The following is a 13,685-nucleotide window of genomic DNA, read 5'->3' as shown; positions in this document are numbered from 1 at the left end:
CTCAATGTCTCTGGCTTAATGGTGCAGTGTGTAAATCTTAGCAGCATCTAGTGGTGAGGTTGTGAATTGCAACAAACAGCTCAGTCCACTGCTCACCCCTCGTTTTTGAAATGTATAGAGAAGCTACAGTAGCCGCCACCAGAAAAAAACATGTCATCGACGGAGACAACTTATTAAAAAAAGTTTGTCCGTTAAGGGCTTCTGTAGAAACATGGCGGCACAAATTGGCTACTTCCACTTAAGGGGACCCTCAGTGTATGTGGATAAAAACGTCTCATTCTAAGGTAATAAAAACATAACGGTTTGTTATAAAAAAGGTCTTTATACACCCCTGATAATATAGTTTTGGATATTATTAAGCATTTCTGTCAAGAGATCCTTTTAAAAATTACACACTGCACCTTTAAGTTGACAAAATAAATTGTTTATATCTCCTTGTAAGATTGGAACTAAAACTGCTGAAACACTGACATACTTCTACTAACATACAAGAGATGTGTTGGTTGTGTAATGTTGAAAGGCATAGCACCTCACTGTAAAGAAACAAAGAAAACTGTAATAACTGTTGGCATTTACTCACACAAGAAGCAGAAGTGGGTATTGTGATGTGTCTATAAAGCCCGCAGGTTTGAGGATCTGCATGCTGAGGCCTGTGTATGACAATCTGACATTAATTTGCATCTGTATTACATTAATATCCCTCTTAATCCTCCTCCATCATGCTAAGCGGTTCACCACACACATTTAAACATGATTTAGATAACATACTGTAATCCTCTATGTTTATCTTCCTGTATTCCACTTTCGGCATCTGCATTGAGTTCACTGTTATCCTCAAGTTCAAATTCAGTTCAATGTCACACACATCTGCAAATAGAAAGAAATGGATGCATGTAAAAAAGACAGATCTTTCCTAACAAGTCAATGCTTAAATATTAAAGTATGAGTGATTTGGAGTCTATTCAGTAGCAGCAGAGGCAGACACTACTTAAGTATTTTTACTTTCTACATATAAGTAAATTTTAAGTATTCGTATTTTATCAGTGTTTTTCTTTGTAAAACATACATTCCAAAGCATATTATCATAATTTTAAATCCATACATTTCATAATTTCAAGTTTTTGGTTCATATTTAATATTTAAGTACATTAAACATCTATTTTTTTTACTTTAACTTGCGCAAAAAGTACTTTTGTACTTTTACTCAAGAAAAGTAAAAGTATAACATTTTTATGTAATTAGGTATTAAATAAATTTTAATATGCAATTTAAAAGGAATACACAGTATGATTGTATGCTTTAGCATGTAGTGAAAATTTTTTAGCGAAGTACATTTTTTCCCAAGACAAACACTCTGATAAAGCACATGTGCTTGGAAAATTTACTTTAAATACTCAAGTAGTGTCCGCCTCTGAGTAGCAGACAGTGTTACAAATTTAAATTATACCTTGAAGCAACTTAGATGTACTCTCTTTACTTCAATGCAGATTATATAAACAGGCAATATTTATTTTCGATTATAATTAGCTTGTTTAAAAGTAGGCTTTCATTTTAGGCTTTCTTTGGATATGTGTATCATGTTTGTGTGCCGAGTATTCGCAGAGTTTCAATAGATTTTTTAAGTGTTTTAAGAAACACTTTGCGGAGACAAAAATGTCTGAATGCACACCCTGTTTATTTTCTTTATTTGACAAAAACACAAAGATTTGTTGTTATTGTGAATGTACACAAATTAAAGAAGACCCTTCACAGTTTCAAGTGATGTCAAACACGTAAGTGTATGATTATTAATGATGGAGTATTTTAAGTTAATTCTGCTATGATAAGGAGAAAACACGTCAAAACACAGCGCCACGTTTTTGGACCCATGGGGTTAAAGACTTAATGGAAGTGTAATAATTAAATGTCTTTATTTTAATTACATAAAACTATGATCAACTAAAATGAAAGAAAAATATTCGTTTACATTATAATGTGTTGTAAGTTGATAGCTTATATTTAAGTTGGTTGTAACAGTATGTAATATAGACAGTTTTATCGGACACGCGTCATTGTGACGGTTACACGGCTGGCCTGAAGTTAACTTCCGGTCTTTGTTTGTAATTGGTTTGGCAAACTGACCTCTGGAACAAATACCTAGTCAAAAATGACGATGTTTGGGTTTTCCTAAGAGAGGGCAAGCATGGACCACAGTGTGAAGAGAGGTTTGTTTAAATTATCAAACTCAAAATCAAAGTCACATTTTTTACATCCACAAACATAAAACGCAATTGCATATATAATTAGCATTTTGTTTTTAAAAAAGTGTCTAGAAAATAACTTTATCATTTTAAACAGTTACTTGGAAACTTTTGAAACTTAGTCATAGATTTTGATTTTTTATCTCAAACTATACATTTGCAAACCCTTTTAAAGGTAGGGTAACACATTTTGAAAAATGCGGTAGCCGCCTAGCCATGAAATCCCGATCCCACCCTCAAGTCAAATCGCCATCCAAAGTCACGCCTCTTTCCAAACACATGAACACGCACAGATCAGACGGTCACGTCTCATGTCTCATTCACCAGTGAGAAAACTTTGCAGTACAAAGTGAATAACACTTCCAAAATAACCAACATAAACAACTGGTTTACATCAGAATTAGTTTAAGCACACGTTCGATTGTGTAGACGTAGTAACTATATTGTTATGCTAATCCGGAAACCGAACACAAATTTCATAAGCAACACAACGTTTCATCAAAGTAGAATATCTGAATCCATCTCAGTACAAACATATCGCGTACCTACCTTACCAACATAAACAGTGCAACGACCCTTTCAGACCCTTTGCCTCCTGTAGCTGTTTGCATCTCGCGGTAAAGCAGTAAAGTTTCCGATGTTAATTTGGGTTTTTGCTCTTGCTGATCCAGGCAGTTTTTGCTGTTGTTGTTATAAAAGATGCATTTAGTTTTGTTGCTCCTGTGTAGGTTGTCAATTCAGCAGAAAAGTTTGCTGTTCTCGCTGTTTACAGACAGAGCGCAAGTGAACGCGCCGATGACGTATGGTATCTGCGTGGACTCGCTGCGCGGTGGGAATTCAAATTACGCTTGCGTATGAGGGACATAAAAGAAAAAGGCCGTTCGGACCGAAATCTATGATTTGTTGAACATTGTTTGGTCCTACGCCTTTCACAGATGACATAAATTTTTACAAATACATTTAAACAACTTAACACAGTGATTGCTATCAGAATGTGAGGAGACTTTTAACCAGCATAACTAAACATGTTTCAGGATCAAATCTGTTACCCTACCTTTAAAACAAGCAAAATAAATTAACAAAGTGTTCTGGGAAATAAACAAATTCCTCTTTGATAACCAGAGGTTGATTCGTGATTGTAAATGTTGAGAGGTTTTGGGAAGCCAATGAACAGCTGGGTTTTCTGATAGAGAGTCTAAAGAGAGCAGATATCAAGCCTGCTGCTGTAAACACAAACACCTTCAATTCTGAACAACATGATGACAAAGTCTTGGAAGTGCACATAACAATTAAGAGCACATGGGGGTTGAGGGTTTGCTTTTTAGACAGGCTTATCAGTGCCTGCTCAGACTCAGGTCCACAAAGACTCCCACAAAGCGCACCTGGTCCCAATGCACCAATGCTATTGACATTGCTGCACATTCGAAAAACAAGTAATGAAATATACATATTTAAAAAAAAGGCTCTGTGTGGGTGCGGTTTAAGTTATCTGAATGTGACCTTGGTTATAGGTAAGAGCTTCAAATTGAATTGTAAACAAACATACATACAGCATTCATAAACATTCCTCTCTCACACACACAGAGAGATATTACTGCTGTGATTGACTGTGTCATGCTGAATCTCGCTCTAGTGTGATATCTCTCAGCTTACAGGATATTATATACAGAATAACACAATTACCAGCCTCTTACATAGAAAGGTCAGATTTTATGGAAGTCACAGAGCGTCAGGCTATAATCCAATCATCTGTGAGAGCTCTCAGTGTGGGACCGCAGGCGTGTGGGGTGAATCAATCACAATGCGGCCTGTGGTGGGCTGAGAAGAGCTCTACTCGTGTATCGGCATGCAATGGGTATATAATAAAATGAAAGCTTGATGTACATGGGTGGGCCGTCTCGTAGCACAATGCCTGTAAAGTGAACATCTTCCTTGAAAGATCTTCTTGTAACTCACTAAAGCCGCTGTAATAACAGTCATATGAGTGAAGCACGGCCCTTCAGAGAGCACACGTACACGGTAACAAAAAGGATTTGAACGAGTGGGTACTTACTCTGTTTGTCGTGGGTGCTGTATACTGCCACAAATGGGACTCCAGGACCTGAATACAAAGCAACACACCAAAAGTCATTTGCATTATTTGTATTTGAAAATTTTTTATCCTTGAAGGTCAACAATTGAAATACACAGATACAATCTGATCTTCCCTTTAATTCTTTAAAAAAAGTTGCCAGCCAGTGCCAGTTTTTTATGATTTTATGTTGATAATCCCTTTTAAAAGGCAGTTTAATGCCTTCCAGAAAATTTATAAACATCTTTAAATATATAAACATACAATATATCAAGAAAAATGTTAAAGTTTCATCCTATCTTCATTTGTTCTGTTTTTATCACCTGTCAAATATGTGTGGGTTACTTCCAAAATACCAAATTTTGAGCAAAAAGATGAGATACTTGCATTTTTTTAAAGGATTTTTATTATAGATCAGATTCAATTGATGATCAAAACATACAGTTTTAACTGTTTTTGGATCAGTGGATGCTTCAGTATTTTATAAGTTGGGTAAGAGCGCCACCTTGTGGATAATAGCGAAAATATGGATTGCCGTTAAAACTCGTTTTCTTTTACATGACGAGATAACTCGTCAGTGGTGGGGAAAGAGTTAAACATCTGGGGGCCTGCGAGGGCAAAGTAGTTTGGACTGAAAGGTAAGAGCTAGATTATGTAATGATTTATACACACCAATCAAAAAAGATGATTTTGAACTTAATTCTTAAATAAATAGGCAGTTGAGTTTATGGAATTATCAATTGATGATAAAATTTCAGTCATTTTTTGAGTAATCTGCCAGCATTTTGGGCAGCTGAAGATGTGCGATCTGAGGTTTAGAAATGTCAGGGTAAAATGAGATCATGTGATCTAAATAAGAGTTTATAAATGCATGGATCACTGTATCAAACTAAATAAATTAGATATCTTCAGAACTGTAAGCGTTCTGCTATAACTTGTTTATATTTAGCCGATTGTTTGAAGTATTATTTAATCAAATCGCGGTTTCACTTATACATGATAGACATCATAGACGTTAAGGCTCAGCAAATCATATTAGACAATCATTTCACAAGCGCTTTTTAAAGTAAGAGTCACTAAACTGTGAAAGGTGCATGAAAGCTTTCACTCTCTAATAAGCGTAGTGAAGACGCTTTCCACAAGCGTTTTTCATAAAGCAGACAAACATCTCTGATCGTAAACAAAGGAGTTTTGTCACAATGCTTCAATGAAAACAATCACAAAAACAGTCAAGCCTTCAAAACAAATCGGCTTCTGTTGAAATCACGCTTCTATATGAGAGACAGACAGAATGAAATAATCAATGCACTTTGTGGAATGGAAACCTTTGAACAACAAATGACCTGGTACGGTTGAATGCTGTTAAAGTGTGCTATGCCATAGTTTTCCTTACAGAAACTACAGCATAGCCCACGATGTGTGGTTGTTGTTTTAATTTATAGCTATACACTCACCTAAAGGATTATTAGGAACACCATACTAATACTGTGTTTGACCCCCTTTCGCCTTCAGAACTGCCTTAATTCTACGTGGCATTGATTCAACATGGTGCTGAAAGCATTCTTTAGAAATGTTGGCCCATATTGATAGGATAGCATCTTGCAGTTGATGGAGATTTGAGGGATGCACATCCAGGGCACGAATCTCTGGTTCCACCACATCCCAAAGATGCTCTATTGGGTTGAGATCTGGTGACTGTGGGGGCCATTTTAGTACAGTGAACTCATTGGGCTCTATCTTACACCCGGCGCAATGCGCGACGCAAGTGTCTTTTGCTAGTTTCCACCCTGCGCAATTATCATTTTCACGTTTAGCGCCACGTTGTTTAAATAGCAAATGCATTTGCGCCCCCTTTTGCGCGCATGGGCGTTCTGGTCTGAAAACGAGGTGTGTTCAGGCGCATTGTTGGCGCGTTGCTATTTTGAGGCAACTAAAATAGACTATAGAATAGACTAGCGCAATAAGTTTTTTTTGTTATTTAAAGAGCGCATTAGTAATATGCGCCTAAACGGGACGACAACGCGGGTTTGCTTAACACATACATGAATGGGCAGCAGCACAAACACGCTTTTAAATATGAAAGATTAAAGCATTCAAATGTAAAAGATTATTACTGAGTCTCTTGGACATAAATGAGGACCGATTATGAGACGTTAGAAGCTGCTTCACCTGCAGCCTGGTAAGTAAATAAATGCTTTGCTTTAAACAAATGCATCTGTTTTTAAATGTTCTTTTTAAATGCTACTTCACGGATTTATTGTATATGATGACTCTGTGCCTGTGGATATGGTGAGATGAGAAACATTTTTAAGTAATGCTTAAAAAAACTGACGCTGTCCAAGTGCTGAAACGTGCGAGAGCTGTTTGTAAATTCTTTATCTCTTGTTTGTTACAAATAAAGTATTTTTAGAGTAGAAACCTTTTCTTACATACTTGTAAATTATTTTTTTGATGATATTGGATAGCCATACATTTAAAGCAATTAAAAGCCTGCTTTTTAACTTCCATGACTAAAAGAAAACAGGTTTTACATTTTTAATAAAAAAACAACAATATCAATACAAGTGAAAAACAACACAATTATTTAACATTAATCTTAAACTGGGGATATTCTTCCTCCACTAAGGTTTTCAGTTTATAAAGTCCGTCATCTAAATAGGGATTAGACATAGTGCCAGCGCAGCTGGCTTTTAAAGGGGACGAGAGCTGAGACTCTCATTGGTTTATTGCACGTTACGCCCAAAATACTCCCATTACTCATTAAAAAAAGGACCAACCCTTTTCGACCATGCGCTCGGCGCACAAACCATTTTTCCCGTCGTTGAATTAGCAAAAGTGGATTCGGACACGCCCATTTAGACGTTGCGCTGTGCGCTTTAGACAATGCGCTTAGATCGTTAAAATAGGGCCCATTGTCATGTTCAAGAAACCAATTTGAAATGATTTGAGCTTTGTGACATGGTGCATTATCCTGCCAGAAGTAGCCATCAGAGGAGGGTACATGATGGTCATAAAGGGATGGACATGGTCAGAAACAAAGCTCAGGTAGGCCGTGGCATTTAAACGATGCCCAATTGGCACTAAGGGGCCTAAAGTGTGTCAAAAAAACATCCCCCACACCATTACACCACCACCACCAGCCTGCACAGTGGTAAGAAGGCATGATGGATCCATGTTCTCATTCTGTTTACGCCAAATTGTGACTCTACCATCTGAATGTCTCAACAGACATTGAGACTCATCAGACCAGGCAACATTTTTACTGTCTTCCAAAAACATTGAAATATGACTTAGGCAATTATGCTATGAGGTTAACGATATATAAATACACATGTTCTGGATTTAATAGCGGTCTGTGTAACTTGTGTAATGCTGTTGAGTCAAAATTGTCTGTAACCAAAAAAGGTTTCTTCCTCCTCCTAACTGTGATTGAGCATTTTGGCTATTGATAAACCTTGTTTACACTGCAACTTGTTCTAGCATAAACTCACTTAGTCAGGGGTAAGCTAAAATTGTACAAAATGTTGAAAAAGAAAAGACTCATTTGGTGGTGAAAATCCAAAATTGATGATAGCACAGTAATATTGTGCAGTACAGTATAGACGATAGGGATGGGTCAGAGTGGTCACCTGTCACTGAAAAAATTTGTTTAAAATTGTATTGATAACACTCTATGTGCAATATGCATTGGATTTATCATCAGAAGCTAGGAACCCATGAAAATGAAAATATGACATCACAACATAGTTTTGAAGTTTTTTTGACACATCTAGATACAGTGACCCTTATTGTGACTTTATTTCATAATGTAGAGAAAAAACACTTAATAATAAAAATGAATAAAATCTAAATAAACCTTTTATCACTACGATAAAATGTATTTTATATTAAATATTGTTAAGTATCAGTAAATAGTTCAAATAAGTTTGTAGTTAAAGTTTATGTAAATTTCATAAAATATTTATTACAGCTCAGGGGTCTCATTTATAAAACTGTGCGTAGGATCCTTACTAAAAGTCTACGTATGTGCACAAAAGCCAAAAATGGCATACCCCCCAAAAAACTAAGATTTATAAAACAAAGCAATGTTCCCTTTATAAATCACAGATCATCTGCAAATGTGTGTACATGAATCATCCTCAGATCCCACACTTTCAAGTTTTTTTTTTTATAGATCACAACCTTTGCGTGGGAACTGGCGTATGCACAAAACAGGGCTGAAAACGTGCGTATGGCAGTTCCCACGCAAAGGTTGCATGCTTTATAAATGAGACCCCAGCTCTGATGCTGTAACAAAGAACTTGCAAAAAGTACTAAATGCATTCATTTTATCACGAGTAAACTAAATTTAAAAGTGTTTAAAGTCAATATAAGGAATGTATAAAGCAAATGTAGTGATGCATAAAACATACTTCTATTCTTCTACTTAATAAAATATCTACCTTTACAGTTGAGCAGAAAGTAATCCATGTTGTGACTGAAGGAGCCGCTGACGTACCCACAGCTGTCAGTGAAATCACAGGACAGACAGCGGCGGTTGAAGGTGCCGACCGTGTCTGCGCTGGAACAACCACAGATATATCAACACTGTCAGTAAAAAATAAAACAAATGTGACATGAATATATTCTATATATTTACCTGTACAGATGTCTTCTTTTAGGGTTGTCCTCTGTGCTCAGGAAATATCTATTCATTTAAATAGCACAATATCAAAACATGACTTACTAAAAACGCAGTGAACCCTTAAAAGCCACTGGACAGTTAAATCAGATAAATGCCATAAAAAGTGACATTTACAGGATTGTTAAGAAAGACAGAACAAGCACAGTTATTAAGCAAAACATTCACATGATGTGATGTTTATGTTTGTTTGTTTCTTTGCAGTTGTGCAAAAAGGAAACAGATCTATATCAGTATCAGCAATTCTCATATTGGCTCCATGTATTCTGATCTGTGCACCAGTAGTTCATAGGTCATGTAGAGTTTCAGGTGTTGGTTGGTTTGCTTACATTAACTGGCTGTCCTCATCATAGGCCAGAACTTGTGTGACATCCCAGTCTCCAGATGTGATAGACTGTAGAGTATCTGTGCTGCTGTTGGCCTTTACAGAGAGAACATATAACATGAACATCATTTATACAGATTAATCTGTGATCAATGAAAATCAGCATTATGATCATCAATGTCATATAGAAAATATCATAGGGTATAAACCACCCCCTCACCGATAAAGAAACATTTACATATTTGTATTGTAAATTGAAAATTGTATAAAGAAGTTGAACCAGGGGTCTTACTGGCCACAATAGCTCCGTTTACTTGCAACGTAATAATACGTTTGTAATCGTATTGATGGCTCAATCGAATTGAAAAGCCTTCATGTAAACACCTTAATCAATACGAATGAGGTTGATCCGATCCAAATTTCGATCATATTAAAAGGGGTGGTGTAGTCCAACCTGTGATCAGATCATCAGGAGAAAAGTATACATGTAAATGCTATAAACATAGTATTTTCGCAATCGGATACAAAAATACATTGTGCACATGCGCAAAAGAATCGTGCTCAAGTTCACATCTTATGTTTACCTCTTATTTACATATCACATGATTCTCGTCACAGAAACTGTGATTATAGCAAGGCAATGGCAACATGCATTATAATAATGGGGTCATGCGCTGTACATTCTACAACGTTCATGTGTACTTTACATTACATAAAGCAATAAAATAATGTTGCGCATTTCGAAAATTATGTTTTTATTGCCTATATCTGAAAACGTATTAAGAACTTTCTCCAACTCAACTTTGAATTTGTACATATATGCAGAGATAAAGTGTGAACTCGAGAGAGATGCTGAGTGAGGCGTGACGTTGCCAAGTCCTCATATTTCAGATTTAGGCTGTTGTTTAACAAACATTTTAATCAGATTGCAATGTTAATGGTACATGTAAACTGTACTGTCGTAACCTTTAATTGTATTAAATTCAGTCGAACTGACAATTTTTTGCATGTAAACATAGCCAGTGTGTCATTTCAAGGTACCAATGACGTGGGGACTTTTTTTACCCCAACAACTTTTTATGTACAGCAAACAGAAAAGTTCTGTTGTGATGTTTGCTGCGGTTTTTGAAGTTAAATTGAAATGGGACTTTAAACCCATTGAGTCTTTATGTATCTTTAAATGTATCCTAATGTATATGATATTGAGATACAGTGAAATAATGGTTTCTACATATAATTAATTCTGAATAATTTTAAAAGAACTGAATTAACTAATTATTATTATTTAGACTGTACAAACCTGACTTTAAAACATTACCAATTTCCTTGGGAAAATGAAGCAAAGATTTTTATTTAAATTATGCAGTCTATAATCTCAAGGTTATTCTTTGTAAAATTAACCACTTTGCTTTTGAAGTACTGAGATAAATGTTAAGTGTGAATATTTTAATAGCTCAGTATTCTTTATTCTGCATTTTACTGTGAAATCGATGCAGCCTTAGCCAATTTCAGACATAACACAACAAATTGAGAGTTTGTTAACTGCATTGTGTAAATAGTTATCATTATAGTGATTAGTTTTCCGTGTGGCCGGGAGCTTTCCTTTAAATTCATGTTTTTTAGCCGGTGTAATATTCTCATTGAACACAATTACTTGCACTTTGACATTGAGAAAATACAGATATACTGATATTGATTGATTCAATATATTGCAATCTACCCTGTGTGATATATAATACAGTACTGTATGTTCTTTTCCAGAATTATTACTGTGCCCTTGGGAATACTTGATACTTACTGGCCAGTGCCAACATTTGAGGTCTCTTATCCCTGATAACACACCGCTCATCTGGGTAGTGCAAGTCATCTTGACTGACTGGTATTACTTGTTTATGTTTAATGTAACACTCCACTGTCTCTTGTCTATGTCCATATATTTACCCTTGTGGCAAATAGCTGTGTAATAAGTGTGCTAATGTACATCCAGCAGGTTATCACCACAAAATAATTGTTTTAGGGTGCTTCACACCATCCTGATCACCCTGTTGGGGTTTATTTTGCGATAACAACATGATGGTTATACATTATCCCTTACATAATGTAATATTTTGAGATAAATAGTTCTTTATTGCATATTTGCGAGTTACCATCTAGGCATGCAAAACATATCAATGGTGGTCATAAAATTAAAATAATCATTTGTTACATTTATATAGCGCTTTTCTGCAGCACTCAAAGCACTTTACATATGAAAGGGGATTATTCTCAACCACCACCAATGTGCAGCATTTACCTGGATGATGTGACGGCAACCATATTTTGCCAGAAAGCCCACCACACACCTATTATCATAACATTCTAACAGTTAAAGTGTAAATATACAACTTATTTATTGTAATGAATATACAGGTAATCATTGTGATCCTGCAGTCTTTCTTATTAATTGTAAGGTCACAATATATGGATGTCATTTGAATTGCAATTGTAACTGCACTGAGCAATGCAATAAGTAGTCAGAAACATACTGTAAATGTACACTTTTTTAACAGTGTTTTAAATTACACACAGTTGCCAAATTAGTTTTTCTAGTAAATGTACCACATATGCTATTTACAAATGCAATGCATTTTCATCTTTTATTCCAACCATTCACACATTAGTACCAAAAACTCACAAAAACTATTTAAAGTCTCACTGACCAGAATGACCTTTCAACAGCTGCACCATTTCATTCCCAAAGGAGTGTAATAAGTGAATCTACAACTAATTTCTGCATCCGCTTCGATGGAGAAAGGCTCTTATATTTTAGAATCTGTCCAAGAAGATGACACTTCTATGACATCATCCGAAAATCTCATCTTTGAATTAAATGGCATGCACTAACCTTCACCTCATTCATAACTCTGCTGGTTAAAACTCTTTGGCAGTTGAGTCAAAATAACTTAAAAAACTGTGTTACACACGAGCAATGTTAATGACCTGACTAATGCATGCTGGTTTGACTGGATTGAGTGGACTTTGAAGAGAAATCGACAAACAACCCAATTAAAACAGTAATATCAAAACATAAGCAGCAACATTTGTTATATTGCCGAGGTCTGTGTTAAACAGCCAAACCACAAAAGCGAACCATAACTCTGAATTAAAATAAAAAGAAATGCAAAAGCCGTTAAACACCACCTTGGTAAACTTCATAAAAATGCTAATTTACAAGAGAACCTGTCAGATTCATTTACAGGGTTTTGCATCTGAGCTCTGTAAATGTATCCCCTAGATAATCATTATGGTGTGTCACAAACTTTAAACTGTATAATTTCCACCATGGTCTATTATTATCTGTCAGGATTGTTTTATTTCCCCATAATGGTTATATAATTACACCATTACGTTGTATAAAAGTAACATGTTAATTATTTATGCATTATAAAGTGCTGTTTTCTCACTGTCAGTAGGCTAAGAGCATAAGAGCACTCTCCCTTACACACACACACACACACACACACACACACACACACACACACACACACACACACACACACACACACACACACACACACACACACACACGCATACAGCATGCATGAGAATGAAAAAGCCACATATTCCTTTCACAGATAATTAAAATGAAAATCCACACGCTAGGCGTAAATGGTTTTCTTTTATGTTTTTAGTCTTTCAGAATGACAGACAGCATTTGGAATTATTCATCAGTTTGTAATGGCAGGTCATTTTAGTTAATGCAACCTCTGTAGCGGATTTATCTTCACTCTGCTTTTTGCCCTGTGATCTTAATGTGATCTGTAATGCAGGTAAATAATGGCTATGACGCTTTACAGTACTTTGACATCTGCCTCACAACATAAATACCACATGACCTCCATATATACAACAATGAACTACTTAGTTTTACATTTGTGTAATAGATAATTGAGTTGACAGGTGTATTAGGTTGAGTATCTTTTGCAATTTTAAAAAACATAAATCATCAATCAACAATAACCTTATAGACAGTTGCAGATGATAGATAGGTGCGCAAATGACAAAAAGCAAGTCAAAAATCTTTATTCACAACGTTTCAGTCCATGACCTTCATTAGGCATAAACAAACACTTAAATCAAACACAGCCTCATTAATAATCAACAATGACAATTTGATGTGGTGATTAGACCCATCATAATCAATGACGTAGTCATCCACATATTCATAAAAAATTTGCTACATAGAAAAAACAAACAAAGAAACAACCATCAGTAAATAATCACTCTATAGCATCACATTGAACAACGCTTCATCATTCATGCCCATAGGTGATAAAGTCTGAAGAGATGCTATCCAAAATAACGTCTCTGTAAAAGCATTTCTATATC

General features: G+C 35.6%; 1 protein-coding gene across 3 annotated transcripts in view; it reads right to left on the bottom strand.

Moving 5' to 3' along the window:
- dpp6a (dipeptidyl-peptidase 6a) overlaps positions 1-13,685 on the bottom strand; it is a 413,973-nt gene that overhangs the window by 22,241 nt on the left and 378,047 nt on the right. For all 3 annotated transcript variants that reach the window (XM_065294630.2, XM_065294632.2, XM_065294631.2), the window contains 6 exons: positions 9,322-9,413; positions 8,951-8,998; positions 8,754-8,872; positions 4,294-4,341; positions 769-867; positions 581-650 (listed from right to left, as the gene is read on the bottom strand). In XM_065294630.2, coding sequence (XP_065150702.2) covers positions 581-650; positions 769-867; positions 4,294-4,341; positions 8,754-8,872; positions 8,951-8,998; positions 9,322-9,413 — 476 coding nt within the window. The remainder of the gene's footprint in view (positions 1-580; positions 651-768; positions 868-4,293; positions 4,342-8,753; positions 8,873-8,950; positions 8,999-9,321; positions 9,414-13,685) is intronic.

This window comes from Paramisgurnus dabryanus, chromosome 22 (assembly GCF_030506205.2).
Source record: "Paramisgurnus dabryanus chromosome 22, PD_genome_1.1, whole genome shotgun sequence".
In the NCBI taxonomy this organism is placed as follows: Eukaryota; Metazoa; Chordata; class Actinopteri; order Cypriniformes; family Cobitidae; genus Paramisgurnus; species Paramisgurnus dabryanus.
This window is presented reverse-complemented; position numbering and strand designations above follow the sequence as displayed.